Raw genomic sequence first — 19,843 nt, 5'->3', positions numbered from 1 at the left:
TTAAATGTGATGTCACATTTTAGCAGCAAACTGATTTGAACTTCTTTCTCATTTTTTTCCGACTTGTATTGCTATCAGAGCTTGGTAACTGAAGTGACTTGAATGTGAATTTATGACCAGACAACTACACTGCAAAAAAATTTAAAATAATTAGTGCTGTCAAATGATTAATCGCAATTAATTGCATCCAAATAAAAGTTTGTGTGTACAGAATATATGGGTGTGTACTGTGTATATTTATTATGTATATATAAATAGACGCACATATGCATGTATACATTTATATATACATGTATATAATATAAATTATATAATAATGATTGCATTTTTATATGCATAATATATAAACGGTTCCCGCACCGTACTTTTACTTTGGATGTGATTATTTGCGATTAATCGTTTGACAGCACTAAGAATTAAATTTATATAACTTTTGAATAAAAACGGATTTTAATTAGAATTTACTTAATATATTAAGACTTGTCTTCAGATTTCTTTTTCTTCTTTTAAGGGTAAACCTTACACCATTTTATTAACTTATTTTAAATATTTATTTTTACCTATGATATATTTACTAAAGCTGTTAAAAAATGTATTATTGCTAGTAAATAAGTTAATATTAAAAATCATTTTGCCTAAATAAATAAAAAATAGAATACTAAAATGCTACAAGTGAATTTGGGCATCACATTATAATGTGCAGTGTGAAACGTATAGTCATTTTGAGACCTGCTAAATATTTAATTTAATAGAGTTATTAAAACAGTACTTTTCAAGATTAAGTGAGTGTTGCATGACGCCAAATGAAATCTAAATGTAAAGACGATTAAATGAGCATTCAGTGAGCATCTACCAATGCAGATAAATTGAATATTTTCTGGACATATGTGTAGATATTAGACAACAGAGTGAGTTGTTCGCTAAAGAGCAAGTCTCAAAGTCCTCAAAGACACGAATGTTCTTTTGCTTTGACCTCAGTTGTCCTTCAAGATTCTATAATCGTTAAAGCATGACTGAGCAGATGAAACAATTACACCTGCTCATCCACACATGAAAACATTTTTTGCATAGTGGACAGCTTAGCATCCATCTTTTCATCCGCTTGTGCCTAATATCAAATGTCATTTACAGAATCTTCCAGATTCTGGGCATAAATAACCTTTTTTGTTAGAGTAGTGTTTTTGTAGGCAGAATGAGTCATTCCCACTTCTGACTTAATAATAAACTAAATCGCAGCTTTGAATAGAGGGGTGACGATAATTTGATGCAAGAATTATATCCTCCATGTTGCTAAGGCCATTCAAATAGCATAAAAGCGACTCTTGATTCCTGTCTTTCAGTCACTGGGGTATTCAGTGACATTTTAACTTGCATTAGAGCAGTTTTATACGATTCTCTTAAACCATAATGTAACTGGTAACCATGAGGTTGTTTATAATTTGCAGAGAGTTTCCTGAATGTGTTACAAACATTATATTGGCACTGCTTGTTAATAGTAGATTGCCTATATTTGCTTATTTCCACAGGCTGCTCCAATGCAAACACTGTGAATATGTTTTATTTTTAATGTTTTGTGAGAGGAAAGCCCTGCCAAAAGAGATGGCAATGTGTGTTTTGACTGTTTTTGGTTTTTCTGTGCAAGCATGATTTAGTTTTATCGTACTCAAATCATCTGCTATCAAACGATGGGATATCCACTACAGATGGGACGTCCAGGAGCTTTCAGTCTCCAGTAGCTATTGCTGAACAATCTAATTAACAGAAAAGGAAAGTATTGTGTAATTTCAAGAGCCAGCAGAGCATTACAAACAAATAATTTCACATTAAATGGGATAATTATGGAGATTAATTAGAGAGAAATGTATTTCCTAGGGTGGTCTGAGATGCACAGCCCAGAAAGAGAAAGAGAGAGAGAGGGTACTAAACAAGTGCGTACCTTTTTATGTCCCGTTTTTGAAGTTGTGTGTCAGTCACTGTTTGTTGTTTGAGTGTTTATGCGTGTTTGTGCATCTGTGTGCTTTAGTCAGAACGCTGCAAGCCAAATAAAGAGAATGAGAGCAGCCACGAGAGGAAGAGAGACAGAGAGAGAAAAAGAGAGAGAGAGAAATTGGGTCAGCGATCTAAATACCAAGTACGATGTCAACGGCAAATTATACACTCCACTGAGGTCTCTCGCTCTCTCTGTCCATTTGCTTTTACAGTTTCCCTTCATCTGCATCTTTTTCAATGTCTCTTTCAGTTCCTCTCTGAATACAACACGTTCCCTAATTTAATTTTTCATCACTTTTGTTTTTGTTTGAGGCGAGCTCTATTTAAACATGAAAAGCCCCTCCCCCAGCAATGCCTTTAGATTAATTCTCTCTTGATTTGTCAAACACACACATAAAACTGCTCAAACCCACATGCATTTTCAGTAAACTGATAATATAATATAGGAGGGAGAAAAGTTTGTAAATTTTATATATATATAAAGATACATTTGATTGTATAACAAAATATAATTAATTATATAATTGAGGTTTGTTTATATATATTAGCAAGGATATGTTAAAATAAAAGTAATTAAAAGTAGCTTATTATATAACTGATTGATTCATAATTATACAAAATGTAAAATTCAAGACATTTAGAATGTTAGAAACGATTTCTATTTTAAATTAATTCTGTTTATTTGAGCTTTCTGTTCATCCATTAATTCTGAAATAAAATATATCACGGTTTAAAATATTAAGTAGCACAGCTGTTCACAATTTTTCAAAATTGATAATAAGAAATATTAAAATGTTAAATATTTATTTTACTGTAATAATATTTTACAAGATTATTGTTTTTACTGTATTTTTAATTGTGTGTGTGTGTGTCAAATATATGAGATTCTGATCTCGTTTGATAGAAAATTTGATAGAATTTGATAAATTCATTATAGAAATCAGCTTTCTAGAATCAGCGTGCGTTATCTGGCAGTATCTAAGCCACTTTGTCATGTGATGGAGAAAGACAGGCTGTAAACAACATTATGATTAAATATTTCAAACATTTACTGCCACCACAGTGATTTCAGCCTCTTGAAAACACTTAACCCGTTCATTCTCAACACTGGTTACAGTGGATTTCCTCAAGAACAGCATCATTTTGTCCGTGATACGGCACGTAAATCTGACACATAAAAATGACTGTATATATATTTATATTTACTCTAATGCCAGACATTCATGTCACGAAAACACCTTTTGTGCCTTCTGCAGATCAGCAAATGTATCAAATTGATGCAATCTCATTAATTGATAAGAAATCTGGGCCAGTTAATAATGGCCATAAATGTGTTAAATTATTTTTATATGAGGAAACTAGATGCCTTGTGGCTAAATAGTGGCCGCCAGAGTGGAAATGAGAAAGCGATTGGCTGATAAGCAGGTGAACGGGGAGTGTGAATAGGAGAAAGAGAAATGTTGAAAGGTGTAGGAGATGTCTGAGGAGTGAGGAAGTTTTGTAGCTAAAACATGTCTTTTGTCACAGCTACATTGGATAATATAATCCAACCACATGAAAGATAGATGGACAACGCTCTCTTTCTTTTCTCTCACGACGCCCATCTTTCATTCGTTCTTTCTCACTTCTCACAGTAGTGTTTAGGAGCGAATATCAAATCTGACAGACAAGCGAGAACATAAAAATCCTTTTAGCTTTCTGCAAACTGAAATCTCTTTCTTCCCTTCTCTCTCTGTCTCCTTTTGAAGTGCTTTAAATGTGTTATACGTGCCTGACCTGTCTATTCACTTGAGGGCAGAGGACTTGTGAGAACTTCAAGGCTGACAAGAATGAAACACAAACTCTTAACTCTATCAACCGTAATTATGTTAAAGCGTTATAATGTCACAGGGTTTCTGTGACAAAGCACTTCAACAAATCACAGCGTTCCTGTCACAAGTGTCATAATACAGGCTCTTCTGTGACTCAGCAGTTATATTGTTTGATAAGCCTGATTCATTTGGACATTTCACTGTGTGTTATGCAAACATATTGATTCCCCAATGTACCTCATATTGCGTTTGTTGTGGTTTGTTCTGTGGCCAAACAATTGAAAGGATGGAGGTCATTGCTGAGCTTCAAGCTGGGTCACAATCGATCTCCAATGAAAGGTTGACGTGTTTCACAGCTGCTGAGTATATCCATCTGCAAACAGTCCAATGAAGCAGTGTTTCTTAACATTAACAGCCAAGCAGAGGTCTCAGGGTCATAGCAATCATATCATTGGGTGGCAAGTCTTTTTCATGTGGCATGTTACAATTTCTCACTGAATCACATCCTGTCAGAATACCAACAATCAAGCTGAACGACAATGTTTTTGCGACAATGTTTTCTTGGTAATTATACATCTGACTAAATAAATCAAGTGCCTGAGAGAACAATAAACCTTGCTTGTTACATTTGCACCCACTAATTGAGTGTGTTTGAAACTAATTGTTTTTCAAATTCTCTTTGCAACAGTTTACGTTTCATTTGCCAGTCGTTGCATCCAGTTGGATCATTATATTGCCCTTCTGTACTCGGCATTGAGTTCCTGGTGTAATTGACAGAATTCCAAAGCGGGAATCTGACACTTTCCAAACAGCTTGAGTGCATCTTGTGCCATAATTATAATGTTTTTCTTTTCTCTCTTTTCAATAGCATGCTCAATCGGGTCCTATAAACCAGTGGCCGGCTCAGCTTCGTGCACAGAGTGCCCAGCTAACAGCAGAACCAGTTCAGAAGGGTCTAAACTTTGCGAGTGTCGGAGTAGCTACTACCGCGGACCCACCGATGCTAACACCACTGCCTGCACAAGTAAGAGCACAACTAGCTATATGCAAGAAGATAAGACAAAGGATAAACAATCATTGTAAATATACAAGCATAAAAATGTGCAAACTTGCCTTAGGCATTCAACAGCTTGTCACTGGGGCAGAACCCTTAAGCCCGAGACACACACTGCATGATTTTAGCAATCCTGTAAGATCACTGCAAATCACACTGGATCTAATAAACTTGGGTACGATGTGTGTAGACTATTGTCTCGTATGCTACAACCCACGTTCCTATAGAAGAATAAAACGTCATCAGCTTGTGCTAGTGGTAAACAAAAAGAGCATGAGAAATCACACTTTAGCAGTTGTAGTGTGCTGAGAAAGAGGAAGGGATAAGAGCTTAAGGTAAGCAGTTTTCTGTTTTAGCGACATTTTACGTTGATTTCATGTTGCATTTTTATTGGCTGGTCAATAAACGCGGGTCGTAGCAGCAAACACGCTGTGTGATGATCATGCTGAATTATCGTAGGCTATCTTTGATCGCAAGACTGTGACAACGGCCGTCTTTGAACCTCTCTCACTGTATGACATATGACCACCGATTAGAAGAATCAGAGAAATCACAAATGATTGTTTCACGATGCCGATCTTTTGTCTGGGACAGCCGAAAATCATGCAGTGTGTCTTAGGCTTTAAAGGGGCAACTTTGCACCTTATTTCGCCCTAAAAGGTGCATATTAGTACCTTAGAGTAGTAATACCCTTAAAGAACTACCGTGAACCATTTAGGGGTAAAAAAAAAAAAAAAAACAGGTACAAAGATTTCCTGTTTCATGGTACTTGCCCAACACTCTTTAATATAAAGGCTCCAAAATGGTGTTTTTGCAGTGAAGGGCCATTTTTTGCTCCCCAGAGAACCTTTTAGTGAACAGTTCTTAAATGAACCCATTTTGAAGAACATTTTAAAAATCTAAAAAACCTTTTTCCACTCTGCATTTGAAAGGTTCCATGGATGTTCAAGGTTCTAAAGGTAGAACTGAGAGGATTTTGTAGTGGTAATTATCCACCTTTTTCCTAGCAAGGCTACTGCGTTTTAAATTATGATAGGCCCTTCCGGTTTGAAACAAATCATTTCAAATCATAAGGCTGCACTACGAATAATCCTTCAGTTTGACTGAATGAGCTGTAAATTTTCCTTCATTTACTATTTTTAATTTACCATATATATCATGAATAATTAACTGGAATGCACTAAGAGTCTCTCACTTTTCTTCCCAAATCCTCATGCCTCTTTCCAGGTTTGTTTTCATGCGGATGCTTTAAAATGTAATTCTCTTCTAATCCCTGTTAGCAGTGTTTACTGGAATGTTTCTAAAGCAGATAATACCATATTTGTTATCTGCTAAAATAATGGAAATCACTTTGAAATATTGTCACTCGTTGTTAATATTAATGAACATGTTCAATTAAGGCAATCTATGTTACATAATATAGACTAGGCTATATATTACTACAGTGATATTTATGCATGATATTGTTGTGGAAATAATCAAGCTTTTGGGGTTATGTTGAAAGTAATTTGTCAATGCTTTTACACTTTTAAATTTCCTTTTAATGATTGATTGTTGAAGGATGAGTAGAATAATATCACCTCATTGTGCTCAGTTTTTGAAAATGCTTATCATTGCATTCATAGAGCGAACCTTCCGCTGATTGTTTACAGTGTGACGGAAATGAATTCATGCAAAGCATCATGGTGTGTAGGAAAAAGGTTGATAGCCAATAGTTTTAGGAACTATGAAAAATTTCAAATGGTGCGAAAGCCCCTTTGGTCAATAACATCAAACACTTATTTCGGATCTATTCATTTGTTGAAAAATTTTGCATTTAATTTGATGCATTTAGAAGACCTTTTTATGCAACTTGCAAATGTGGAGCAAAAGCAATTTTCCAAGGAGCCAACAGTATTAATATATAATGACAAGTTTTTTGGCAACTAAATTATGAAGCAAGCTGGAGAAGAGAAATAAAAAATTAAAAAAAAAAAATTAAAAGCTTTCCTTTTCTCTGTCATGGGCACTTATTTGTCATTGACCCAAAAACCAAAAATCCAAATCCCTCCAAAGTTTAATTTCTGTTTTCATTCTAGAGGCTAATCATTAAAAGGTTCAGGAGCTGGTGAGCACTGACATTGTTTGTGAATAACCTCAGGTTTATTTTCTCAGGCCCTCCGTCAGCACCGGCGTCTCTGTCATGGGAGTATGAGAGTTCAGAGGGCGGGGTGTCGTTGCGCTGGAGACCTCCTGTGAACATGGGGGGACGGAGTGAAGTGTGGTACGGGGTGGTGTGTCGAATCTGCCCCTCTGCCACTAACACGCCACCGAGCATGTGTTCCTGGTGTGGAGATACTGTCACTTTTTCCCCTTCTCAAACTGGCTTAAAGCAGACAAGGGTCACGCTCAAAAACCTGCTTACTAGGGTCACCTACCTCATACAGGTAATTACCTACAGGCACTTTGTTCATACAGAGTCTCATAGTGGAATCAAACTATAGAATATTGTAAAACTATAGAGTTGTCTAAAACACAAAAAATCATTTCAAAATGACCATTTGTGGTGAGTGACCTTGTATATTACGGAGAAAATCGGATGTGTGTCAGATCCACGTCATGTGCATCAAAAATTATGTCTTTCAATTATATTATAATGTTGAATGGCTATAATTAATGGCTAAAATTGAGGGAAAATGCATTTAATAGAGAATCAGTGATACTGGTCTTTATTAATAATAGACATATTTAAAATATACCATCTTTATGTTGATTCTACATTAATTTGGAGATGAAGTATGAAATATTATATTTATATGCGATTAACCATGATTAAATACAGAAAAATGATTTGATTAATTGGATAATTTTTTAATTGATTGACAGAACTAATATATATTTATTTTTACTACAAGATCTAGATGTGACGACTTTCCATGCTATTGATGATTGTTTGTTAAAATAAGTCAAATAAGTCAATTAAATGTATTTTTTTAAATTGTATGTTTAACAATTTAAACTAAAGTTTGGGGTCAGTAATACATTTTAATCATTTAATTTCTAGTTAATACTTTAAGTCAGCAAGGATGCCTAAACTGATTAAAAGTGTCTATAAAGTCTTTTCCATGGTTACAGAATATTTCTATTTCACATAAATGCTGTTCTTTTGAACTTTCTATTCACCAGAGAATCCTGAAAAAATATAGCACTGTTTCCACAAACCTGTTTCCAACATTGATGATAATAATGATAATACATATTTCTTAAGCAAAATCAGCATATTAGAATGATTTCTGAAGGACCATGTGACACTGAAAATTCAGCTTTGCCATCACATAAATTACATTTTAACATCTATTAAAATAGAAAACTGTTATTTTGAATTGTTATTATTTTCCATGATATTACTGATTTTACTGAATTTTTAGAACAAATAAATGCTGCCTTGGTGAGCTTTAAAGAAAAAAACATTTTTCAGAAACATCCTACCAACCTCAAATTTTGAACGGCAGTGTAAGTTCCTATACAGAAATTGACCTACATAAATAAACTTACCCCGAGAAATATTCACCATACAATGCTCATGATTATGCCTTAATGCAGCTTATGTGCATGGAAGAGCGTAGCTGCAATATGAGCTTTGTATGGTTTTACAGGTTCAAGCAATAAATGAAGTGTCAGCACTGAGCCCTTTTCCACCTCAGTTCGCCAGCATCAACTTCACCACCAGCCAATCAGGTACGAGAAAAGCATATGTATGCTGGGACTATCCACAGTATGTGTGTGTGCGCCAGACTGTTTGCTCAGTGTATCAGTGTCTTTCTGCGTCTCTGTCACTATGTCTAGTCGTCCTCCACCCCTGTCTTTCCACTTCCTCTCCCCACGGTCTGTCTTTCCATCCATTTCTCTCTCTCTCTCTTCTGTTCATAATTTTTCTTCATCTGCTCTCTGGACCCAGGTGGCTTTGGGTCACGATATGCTGTCATTTCATATAATGGTCAAGAAAGCAACAAGAGAGACGGAAAGAGATGAAGAATGGAGGGAGGATAATCAATGTGGCAGCCCACAGAAACTTTGGAAACAAAAGGCGCAATTCAGACGTCCCCCTCTCTCGCTCTCTCTCTTTTCTATCTTTAGTAGTAATTCAAGCTCAGATGGATTCTGCAGACCTGCATACGACTAGTTTACGTAACTTTACCATTATTTAAGACGTGGGTGCTGCTGATTGAACAGGATTGAGTCACCTATTCGTGTGCTTCCACGTGACTGATTAACAGATGGAGACATGGGCTGAGACGAAGGGGGTCAGGGGGCTTCGCAAGAGGGAGGGAGTGGAGAATGGTTAACTCATGACCTTATTAACATGGTTGAGGTTTCGGCAATGTCTAACTAACCGTCAAACATGCACCAAAGCGTGATGCAAATGGCTTATTTAGACCTACATGTCAATCCACATGTGTATTAACAAATAAAAAGCATTTGTAATGAGGGTGGTGGTGAATATCTAAACATTCAGAGCAGTAGAAAAGTAGCTGCTTATTATAAAGTGATGAGCCCCCGTGTGGTCACTCTTATAATTACATGTGCAATTACAGTGCCTTCTGAGGTTCCCATGCTGCACCAGTTGAACAGAGTTCACGACTCCATCACGCTGTCCTGGCCTCAGCCGGACCGGCCCAACGGTGACATCCTAGAATACCAGCTCCGGTACTACGACAAGGTCAGTACTGTTGATTTATGCAAAATATTAAAGCAGGTATCAAACTCAGCTTATGGAGGGCCACAGCAGTCCTTTTCCAACACACCTGTCACCATACCTTTAGATTTAAAATAGTACCTTGATAGTAGCTTGAATAAGACCTTGATTAGCTGGTTCAGGGGTTTAATTAGAGTTGGAGCTAAACTCTAAGGGCTATGGCCCTCCACGAAGCTGGTTCAGTATTAAAGGCCCTAGTGAAAAATAATATACCGGTACTAAAATGTATTTGAAATACATTTATTTCATGCTAAGTATACTACAAATACATTTACATATTTGTGTACTTAATATAAATACTGTGCTAAGGTGGAACTATTGCAAGTATACTTCAGATACACTTGAAAATCTTGCATTTTAAGACCAATATTATTCAAAAATCATACAAGCCTCATTAATAGTGACATTAAAACACATTTTAGGCTTGATATTAAGAAATGTGCATTGTGCACAAGTAGTACTCTAAATAAAGTTTAATGATCATTTTTATATCAGTAAGTCTCGAGTGATGTCAGTAAATATGAAATATGAAAAAATATGAAATATAAATATGAAAAAGTAAATACTCAATTAAATAAATGCATTTTAAATATATTGATTTTTAACTATAGGGGAATAGATCACCCAAATATGTATAATTGCATGAAAAAGTGTGATCAGTACCTTCCTAAAAATCGACCAGTGTTGTTATTGTTAACTAAAGCTAAAACTATTAAGCTAAGTTAAAATAAAATAGAATTATTAGATGAAAAACTTACACTTTAAATGCTTGAGCTACACTTACATGTAAAAGTATCTGAAACAAGTTTAAGTACTGCAATTGATAAAACAGAAATAAACTAAACTCAAGCTATAATTAGACACATAAAAATGACAAAAGCACGAAATTACCAAAATGTAATCTAAAATTAAAATAAAAACTGAAAATGTAAAAATAAAAGCTATATTAAAAAATACTATATAAACAATACTTGACTAACACCGTAACCGATATACTGGTTAGTAAATGGTGACAATATTTTCATATTTGGGTGAGCTATCCATTTAGAATTGCATGGAAAAGTGTGATCAGTACAATCCTTTTGTGTTATAAGGGTTTGAAATGACCAGTGATGTTATTGCTATCCCAAACTAATAAACTATTAAAATAGTATTAAAATTAGTTTTTTTTTAATTATTATTATTGAAATAAAGCTGAAATGAAATAAATATTAGATAAGGAACTTAAACTTAAACTTTTTTTTTAAGTTGCCTTGGAAACTAACTAAAACCTGTTTAAAATACTAAAATTAATAAAACTGAAATTTAACCAAATAGAAAAATAGCTAAATAGAGAAATAATAATAACAACAACAATGATACCAAATTACAAAAATGTAAACTACAATTAAAATGAAAACAAGTACTATAATAGTGCATAAATAATAACTCTGGAAACGGCATGCAAGTGAGTAAATAATAATGTTCTAAATAAAAATGACAAAAGCACAACAAAAACAAAAACAAAACCAATCTAAAATTAAAAAAAAAAAAAAAGCTAATAGTATATAAATATCCTGAAATAGCACTGGAAACGGAGTAAATGAATTTTAGGTAAACTGTCCCTTTACATCGATATAAACCGTTATGTAATGATTGTGTAAATAGATGGTGCTTTGTCTCTCTGGCAGGGGTCTGATGAGGACAGTGCTATGAGCGTGTTCAGTGAAACCAACACAGTGACAGTTGGAGGTCTGATTCCAGGCTCCATCTACGCCTTCCAGATCCGTGCCCGGAATGAGAGAGGCTACGGACCCTACAGCCACACCATTTACTTCAGCACTCTAGCAATGGGTACTAGGCCAAGAATACAGCATGTCACACATAATTTAGCATTCTAGCCAACATATGAAAGCATATTCGTATGCTATTCAATTCACAGTGTTCTCCTTACATGATAATTACCGATTATTCTCTTTAGAGTTCATTGTTTCTTTTCATTTTGCAGTTTTAGGTAGAGATGCAATTTCTCTTTATAATGCTTTAGTACCAAATGCTACTTGTTCATAAGCAGAAGGACCAATGCTTATGTACAAATACAATAATTCAGAGATTTCCAACTTTTTTTCTCAAACTTCTATGACAAATTATTTGCTTAAAGGGGTCATATAATGCCATTTTTGTACAAGCTAATATGATTCTTTAGGGTCTAAATTGAAAGTTTGTAATATACTTTAATTAAAAATTATCATTAGTATTGTAAGAAAACACTCATTTTACCTGCTCAAAAACAGCTCTCTGTTCAGCACACCGTTTTAGTGAGTGTGTTTTTAAATGCTAATGAGCTTTGCTCGCCCCGCCCCTCTGTTCTGTGGGGCGTTTTTGACACAACACACGTGGAGTGTTGCCTTGACAACAGTTGAGGGTATATTTTGAAGAATGGCAGCGGGAGTCTCTGAGGATACTGTGCAACCGTAACGTTTTGTTCATTATAAACGTGGGGTTATTAATTATATTGAGAACGTCGTAAATAGAAAACATGCATGTACCCTGAATGTAAACATTAGCCACATACATCGTGAAGCGTGCTAGCGATTTGCAAAGATTAATATAAAGATTAATATAAAGGTTAATTAAACGTTACACTCACTTCTTCTGGAGGTTCAGCAGGAACACGAATAGTTGGTACCGATTCTTTTTTCAGGAGCAGCTTCTTAGCAAAACCAGCTTTATACTGACCTTCATTTATAAAGCAGTCTGGTGAAAAATGATTCGTGCAAACATGAAAACATTGACGTTGCTCGTGGGGAATATTCCCTTCAAAAGCAAAACTCAGCCACTGTGTCTTCAGCGGTTCGGACTTAGGAACATCAAAATGACTGCTGTGTTCATTATTGCACCCGAGAACAGAACACCACAATCGCTTAGACGCCATTCTGCTCATAGACAGCTCCAGCGTATATCAACAATGACGCGCGGACTATGATTGACAGCTCGCTCACGAGCAAGGGCGGGTCTGTGTTGAAACACTGCTGTCAATCAACCATCGTGGGAGGGGCGTCACACGGTCGAACGGCTTGATTTGAGACAGGGTAAAACAAATAAGGAGATTAAAAAAAAAACACTGGATGGATTTTTATCATTTTATGATGGTTGTGTACAGGCACTGCTAACACACATTTCAGTACAATCAACTTGTAAAAGTGCATGTACCATTATATGACCCCTTTAAAGTATCCCCATAGCAAAAATAACAGATTTCACAACATCCTAATGTTATCATATGCAAACAATTAACAACTCATAATTCCTAAAAATCAATTAAGATTAAATTTTGATATTTTGACACTACTGTTCAAATGGGGCCAGTGTTTTTTTTTTATTTTATTTTTTATTTAAGAAATTATTACTTAAATTCAGCAAGGTTGCATTCAGTTGGCCAAAAGTGACAGTAAAGACTTAAAATAGAAAACTTTTATTTGAAATTGTAAAAATATTTTACATATTCAACCATGAACATGTTATTTTTGATCAAATGGTGAGCATAAGGTCCTTTTATTTTTTTAAAAACCATACCGATCTCAAACTTTTCAACAGTTGTGTGTGTGCATATAATATTTCGATTTTCGTTTATTATTTTTCTGTCATTTAATTTGGTATTGCCATTTTGTCACTTTGTAGAGGAACAGTCAAAGCAGATTCAAAATCGCCTGCCTCTAATGATTGGATCGATAATGGGCGGAGCAGCGTTTCTATTGGTTGTGATTGCAATCATCATTGTGTTTGTGTTTCGAAGGTATGTACCTCAAAATTCTTTACCTCAGCTACTGTGCAACATATGTAGATAACAAAAAGAGGCAATATATGTAGATAAAAAAATATCACTGTTATTCTTCCTTTTTGTCCATTATAGTAAAAGGAGAGAAAGCCCTTATAGCGACAGACTTCAGAGATACATCAGCAACAGAGGTGAGAGCTTTATATGTGAACTGCAGTGCATACTTGTGTACACTTCTTCAGCAGTCACTACATGTGCATTATCTTCATCTTCTAAAGTGGGCTGTATTCAGAGTACTTTGTAATTATTGCTATTACGTAATAGCTATGATTCAGTAAAGTACTATGTCTGCACCACAATTAAGAGGGGTTTTTGAGAATTTTGGATGATAAATGTGCCGTGTCAGTAGTTTTTATGTTTGTAGTCCTGACTGTGCTGCACATATTTGTGGTATTACTTTATTCCGCTTGAAAACTTGAGCCGCCTGGCAACATGTCTGTGACAGAACCAGTCATTAGATGGTCTGTGTGGGTTAAACATAATGTGGATGTTGTTATTCGTTCAGGTGGGGTGAAATATTACGTGGACCCCTCTACTTATGAAGACCCCAGTGAGGCGGTCAAAGAATTTGCGCGAGAAATCGACCCTGCGCACCTAAAGATCGAAGAGGTCATTGGTGCTGGTTAGTACATGTGTTGAACGTTGAAAGGATAACGATAGCTTTACACAAAGTGTATAAATCAGATAAAACAAGCATTACAGATTTTTTTGAAACCTCAGAACACTCTTATGATTGGATTTCTCTCTCTAGCTCAGTTCGGGGAGGTGTCCCGTGGCCGGTACAGGCCACTAGGTCGCAGAGAGGTGCTGGTTGCGGTTAAGACTTTGCGTTGGGGGGTGACAGACCGTGAGAAGAACGTGTTTCTCAGCGAGGCAGGAGTCCTTGGCCAGTTTGACCACCCTAATGTACTGAAACTGGAAGGTGTGATCACTCACACCCCTCCTGAACGCATTATCACAGAGTTCATGGAGAATGGACCCCTGGATGCCTTTCTCAGGGTAAGAGCAAATTACATGATGTTACATTCTATTCAATGATTTAATTATTATTTGAAAGAAATAAATGATTATACATTATTATAATATTATATATTATAAAAAAAAAAAAAAAAGAAATTTAAGTTAAATTATCACAGTTTATTATATTTCATTAATACTATTTATTAATTATCAGAGTTTATGGATAATGGCCTTGGAATGGAATTATTTAATTTTTTATTTATTAAAATGAAACATATTATTATATTATTGTAAACTTCTAAAATATTATTTAGAAAAGAAAGATCACAGATTTAATGGAGATTCTTCCCCTGGATGCTTCTCTCCTGATAAGAAAAATCAACTAAATTGATACAAGAATTATGTTATTATATAAGAGAAATTAAATTATTTGTATTTATATAAATAAAATATATTGTTATATTTTTATAATATTACATTATTTAAAATGACAAGATGTTTTACATTAAACGTATGAAAAATACATTAAATTAAAAATGCATATTCATAAATTTGTAATTTTTTTTTTTTTTTTAGGAAAACGAGGATCAGTTCAGCGTGTTGCAGCTGGTAGGCATGGTGAGAGGTGTTGGAGCTGGAATGCGTTATCTTTCAGAGAGGAATTTTGTCCATCGTGACCTTGCTGCCCGGAACGTTCTGGTGAATTCAAACCTGGTTTGTAAGGTGTCTGACTTCGGCCTGTCCCGTTTAATGAGGGGTCTGGACCACAACATGCCCACCTACACTGCTTCACTGGTGCGTTATGGGAAGATTTCTATAAACGTACAAAACACTATTTAAATGGATGTATGTAAATTCATTTCATTTTCAGTTCTCTGAGTTTTTTTGTGTTGTCATTGAGTTTGATTGAATTATTCCCTCTGTCTTTCAGGGCAGTAAGATCCCTGTGCGGTGGACAGCTCCTGAGGCTTTCCAGCATCGTAAATTCAGTTCAGCAAGTGACGTCTGGAGTTTTGGGATACTCATGTGGGAGGTCATGTCATATGGAGAACGTCCATACTGGGACATGAGCAACCAAGAGGTGAGCATTATAAATTTTACATCCAGGAGTGCTTTACCTCCCGTGCAGTCACAAAGCAGTTAAATGAACCAAATGTACACTAGAGGGAGCAGTTGCATAAACAAAACACAGTATAGTACAGTTTGTGTGTGTGTGTGTGGGTCTGTGTGTTTACATGCTATTCCCGACATTATACAAGTATAGTAATACCAGTAAATTTTGACCTTGTGGGGACATTTTATAAATCATATATCAAGTGTCATATATCATATATTTGTGTGTGTGCAAATCACTGCTTGAGATTTAAAGTTTGCAGCAGTACTGTGGAAGTATTACAGTATTTTTAGAAGAGTTTCTCTCTAAAAGTTTTTAGTTTCTAGCCGACAGCTAGAAATTGAATGACCTCAATGAGTGTATATTCACATGTTGACTAAATAGTACAACATTAAAAGCCTAGTTTTTCAGCTGCTTTGAATCTGGAAGTATTTTTCCCATTCTTTTTCTTCATAGGGATTTCAAAGAATGATTTAATAAAGGGCTCTAAGATATGAACCAAGCACCCAGCACTAAGACTTTGATTCGCAGAGTGTTTGAACATGTTTTAACTAAAATCCTGTGAATGACGCAATTATGATATATAACATTTGTATTGTGCAAACATCTTACTAAATGTTTTTCCCCGTCTTATTCCTCTTTTCTAACTCTAAGTTCTTAATGTTTTTCAGTTCCTTTTTCCTCCAAATCACTGTCTGCGCCCTTCTTTTGTATTTCTCTTGCCTTCACTTCATTTCTCAAAACTTCACTAAGGCCACATACACACTATAAAATTTCAGGAGTGACAACTGTATTTAAATACGGGAGTGAATCCCTTAAATTATCATTCCACGTGTGTACAAAACATGAAACGCTCTACTGAAATTGTGATGACTGTCAGCTTGGTAACCATAGTAACATTCTGGCATCTTGCATGATTGGTGTCCACTATTTTTGACTCTAGTTATTACAGTGACCAAAGACTTATGTGTAACTTTAATTGAACCAGGCTGTAGAAAGTTGTAGAACATGTTTATCCTCTCTCTCTTTTTGTCTAGGTGATGAAGGCAGTGGTGGATCAGTACCGTTTACCTGCTCCGAACGGTTGTCCTCCAGCTCTTCACTCTCTGATGCTGCAGTGCTGGCAGGCCGACAGACAGGACCGGCCAGGCTTTGATTCTCTCCTGTCGTCTCTTGACCGTCTCATACGCCACCCTGCCTCCCTGAAGGCCGAACACAGCCGGTGAGTTACTCAAGTTACCACCTTATATTAACAGGTAATATTGTGTTTCATCTTTTAAAATATTCTCCTCTTTCTTAGTCCCACCCAGCCACTCTTAAGCCCCACCCCTACTGACCTCTCAGCAGTGACAACAGTCGGTGATTGGCTGACAGCTCTGAAGATGGACCGGTATAAGGATGCGTTTGAGAGAGCGCAGTACCACAGTCTGGAAAGAGTGAGCATACTCACAATGGAGTAAGTTCTAACACGCTTTTTATATTAGTTTGTCCAACGTATTCATACATCACAGAAAACTTTCTTTTTTGTAAATTATTTCAAAAAGAAATAAAAACCACAGTTTTACCGCAGTGTCATTTGTGCCACATCTCAAATGATGTTTTGTGTTTAATAGCATTCTCTTATGGGCAGTTGCAATATTTTGTCTTGCCATGGCTTATTTTCACACTTCTTGAATAATCTGACATTTACTTTTTCTCGTATTTCATTCCTGACACTGCTGTCTCTTTGGTAAATAAGTACATAAACTTTTTCAAAAGCTCAAGAAGACTCTTATGGTCACCAAGGCTGCATTTGTTTGAAATACAGTATAAACAGTAATATTATAAAACAGGATTTCTGTTTCAGGATTCTTGGTTGAATAGAACGTTAAAAAGAACAGCATTTACTGTTTCTTTATATATATATCAATCATACTAGTGTGTAGATATATGTAGAGATATAAAATAAATATAGAATTATTGGTTTGTTTTTATTTCGTTCGTTGTTTAGATTTGTTTTAAAATGTAAGGAGTCTTACTTTTATTTAGATCTTAAGACTAAAGGTGTGGGTTACCTGTTGGTTATCTATACATAAGGGTAACCAATAACATTCATTTACTGTCTCATAATTCTGTGTGAGTGCTGTGAATATAATGCATCTCTTTTCTCTCAGGGATGTTCAGGCTCTAGGAGTGAATCTGCTCGGTCATCAGCGGAAGATCGTAAATGCAGCTAAGCAGCTCAGGACACACCTCACTCAGGGACACGTGGAGGTCTGATGCTTCTCACATTGTGTTGACACAGCAGTGCATGCTGGGAGATCTACTCCACAGCCTGTTGCAGCCCACAAGAACACTGAGGATGAGGATGACAAAAAAAGCCTTGAGTGAAAAAGAAGATTTTTATTATGAATTATTTGCCCATCTGTCCCACCCTTCCCTGCTGAACTGTTGTCTTCCATATTCTTCTTTCGCTTACTCCCTCCTTCAGTGTTGCACTACCTCTCACTTTCTTATCAGTTCATTACTTACTGGCATTCAGTATGAACTTGAGCCTTAAGAACACAAAAAGAAAGCTCCTTCACAATCAGTTGCAAGGACAATCAGAGACTTTAAATGGACGGTAACTGACTGTTATGTCTTTGTTGGCACGTGTGGTCAAGGGCACTAGATGTTTTATTTTTAACTACACAACCAAACAATACTCATATTGATCGATAAACTGAACCCGCATAAAAACGCTTCTAAAAGTCATGTTTATAAAAAGTATTTTGCATTACTTTCCAGTAAAAATATCTCAAATTTGCTGTGAGCTTATCAAGTAAAGGATGTGTTAATATTGTTTTCAGAAAATACACACTACTGAACAAAGGTTTGGGGCCAGTGAGATTTAAATGTTTTTGAAAGAAGTCTCTTTTGCTCACCAAGATCAGAAATACAGTAAAAACAGTAATACTGTAAAATAAATGCTGAATTTTCAGCAGCCAGTCCTTCAGTCTCCAGTGTCACATGATCCTTCAGAAATCTTTCTGTTATGCTGATTTGGTGATCAAGAAACATTTCTTGTTATTATTAATGTTGAAAACAGTTGATGATGCTTAATATTTTTGTGAAAGCTGTGATCATTTTTGTTTTTGGAATTCTTGGATGAATAGAAAGTTCAACAGAACATTTATTTGATAAATCGTTTTTTAAACTATATACTAATTAGTTAAAAAAATTATAAAAATATTCATTTCTTTTATAAATGCATCAAGTTCTCTCAAAAAAAAAAAAATCTTACTGACCCCTAACTTTTCAACAGTGTAGTCTCTCAGTATCTCATGTTTGGTGTCACTTTTGATCAATTTAATAACAAAAATCCTACTGACCCCAAACTATTTGGCAATGGTGCAAGTAGTATAAAAGTAATATTTTCCCAAGACATATTGAAAAAAAAAAATCATAATGCTTTTTGAGTAAATTTATTTTGTGTTATGGATGTTATTTTTACTGGAAAACCAAACATAATTATCAATACAATAATTATCATTAAAGAAAAATAATTTTGCTCTGTATGCTTTATGTACAGGTGTATAAAGTATTGTAGAATCATACAATACTTACAGCAAGTTATTCAGAGACACAAATGGTAAAGTTTTTGCATTTTGCGAGTATCACTACACTGCAGCCACGGTAGGTCACTGCTTACCTGTGATGTTCCATCATCTCACCTGTGAACCAGTTTCCCGCCACCAACCCTAGTCCTGTCCATGAGCAGGCGTGTTCCTGTAAAAGACTATTTCACCCCTCAAACAATGTAGCATAAAGTCACACTGTAATATACGAGCATTGTAAAGTAGGTGTTACAGTAAATGTGATTACAATTGCTGGGTGAAGTGAAAGAGAGAGATGTGCTCCTTGTGTATTGTGTGTGTGTGTGTGTGTGTGTGTGTGTGTGTGACAGATTTACAGTACGGATAGACTGTTTGGTGCTGCTGAAAAAAGTGCGAATGGATTTCTGTGTAAAAAAAAAAAAAAATGTAAAAAGGGAGTGTATGATCACGTGGATGTAAATTTGAATCTGTTTGATTGTACAGTTGTTCACCACTGTTCCACTACTGTCCAAATTTGTAAAATATATATGATTTTGTTTAAAGATGCCTACTGTATTTGTTTACATGATCTTGAACCACAAAAAAAGTCTGTGCTCATCACGTTGCTGAAGTGTCCTTGTTTCCCATGAACAGCACAGAGTCAGCAGCATGACACATATCAGACACTGATCAGTGTGCGTCAGCTTTACCTGGAAGTGGATGAGATTCTCAGATTATGATCTGTGATCTGATAGGGGTAATCAACACAAAGTCCACACATACACCACAAAATAACTATTTTAAATGAA

General features: G+C 35.5%; 1 protein-coding gene across 1 annotated transcript in view; it reads left to right on the top strand.

Annotated features, from left to right (window-relative positions):
• ephb6 (eph receptor B6) overlaps window positions 1–19,597 on the top strand; it is a 54,192-nt gene extending 34,595 nt beyond the window's left edge. The window contains exons 6-19 of the mRNA XM_058747691.1: window positions 4,669–4,824; window positions 7,009–7,280; window positions 8,490–8,571; window positions 9,429–9,553; window positions 11,260–11,422; window positions 13,250–13,364; window positions 13,482–13,537; window positions 13,912–14,028; window positions 14,158–14,405; window positions 14,943–15,161; window positions 15,298–15,447; window positions 16,518–16,702; window positions 16,781–16,936; window positions 17,634–19,597. Of these exons, the coding sequence (XP_058603674.1) occupies window positions 4,669–4,824; window positions 7,009–7,280; window positions 8,490–8,571; window positions 9,429–9,553; window positions 11,260–11,422; window positions 13,250–13,364; window positions 13,482–13,537; window positions 13,912–14,028; window positions 14,158–14,405; window positions 14,943–15,161; window positions 15,298–15,447; window positions 16,518–16,702; window positions 16,781–16,936; window positions 17,634–17,739 (2,150 nt within the window). The 3' untranslated portion in view covers window positions 17,740–19,597. The remainder of the gene's footprint in view (window positions 1–4,668; window positions 4,825–7,008; window positions 7,281–8,489; window positions 8,572–9,428; window positions 9,554–11,259; window positions 11,423–13,249; window positions 13,365–13,481; window positions 13,538–13,911; window positions 14,029–14,157; window positions 14,406–14,942; window positions 15,162–15,297; window positions 15,448–16,517; window positions 16,703–16,780; window positions 16,937–17,633) is intronic.
• The last annotated feature ends 246 nt before the right edge of the window (window positions 19,598–19,843 follow it).

This window comes from Onychostoma macrolepis, chromosome 16 (genome assembly GCF_012432095.1).
Source record: "Onychostoma macrolepis isolate SWU-2019 chromosome 16, ASM1243209v1, whole genome shotgun sequence".
In the NCBI taxonomy this organism is placed as follows: Eukaryota; Metazoa; Chordata; class Actinopteri; order Cypriniformes; family Cyprinidae; genus Onychostoma; species Onychostoma macrolepis.
Note: the sequence above shows the minus strand (reverse complement) of the source record. Positions and strands in the feature narration are given on the sequence as shown.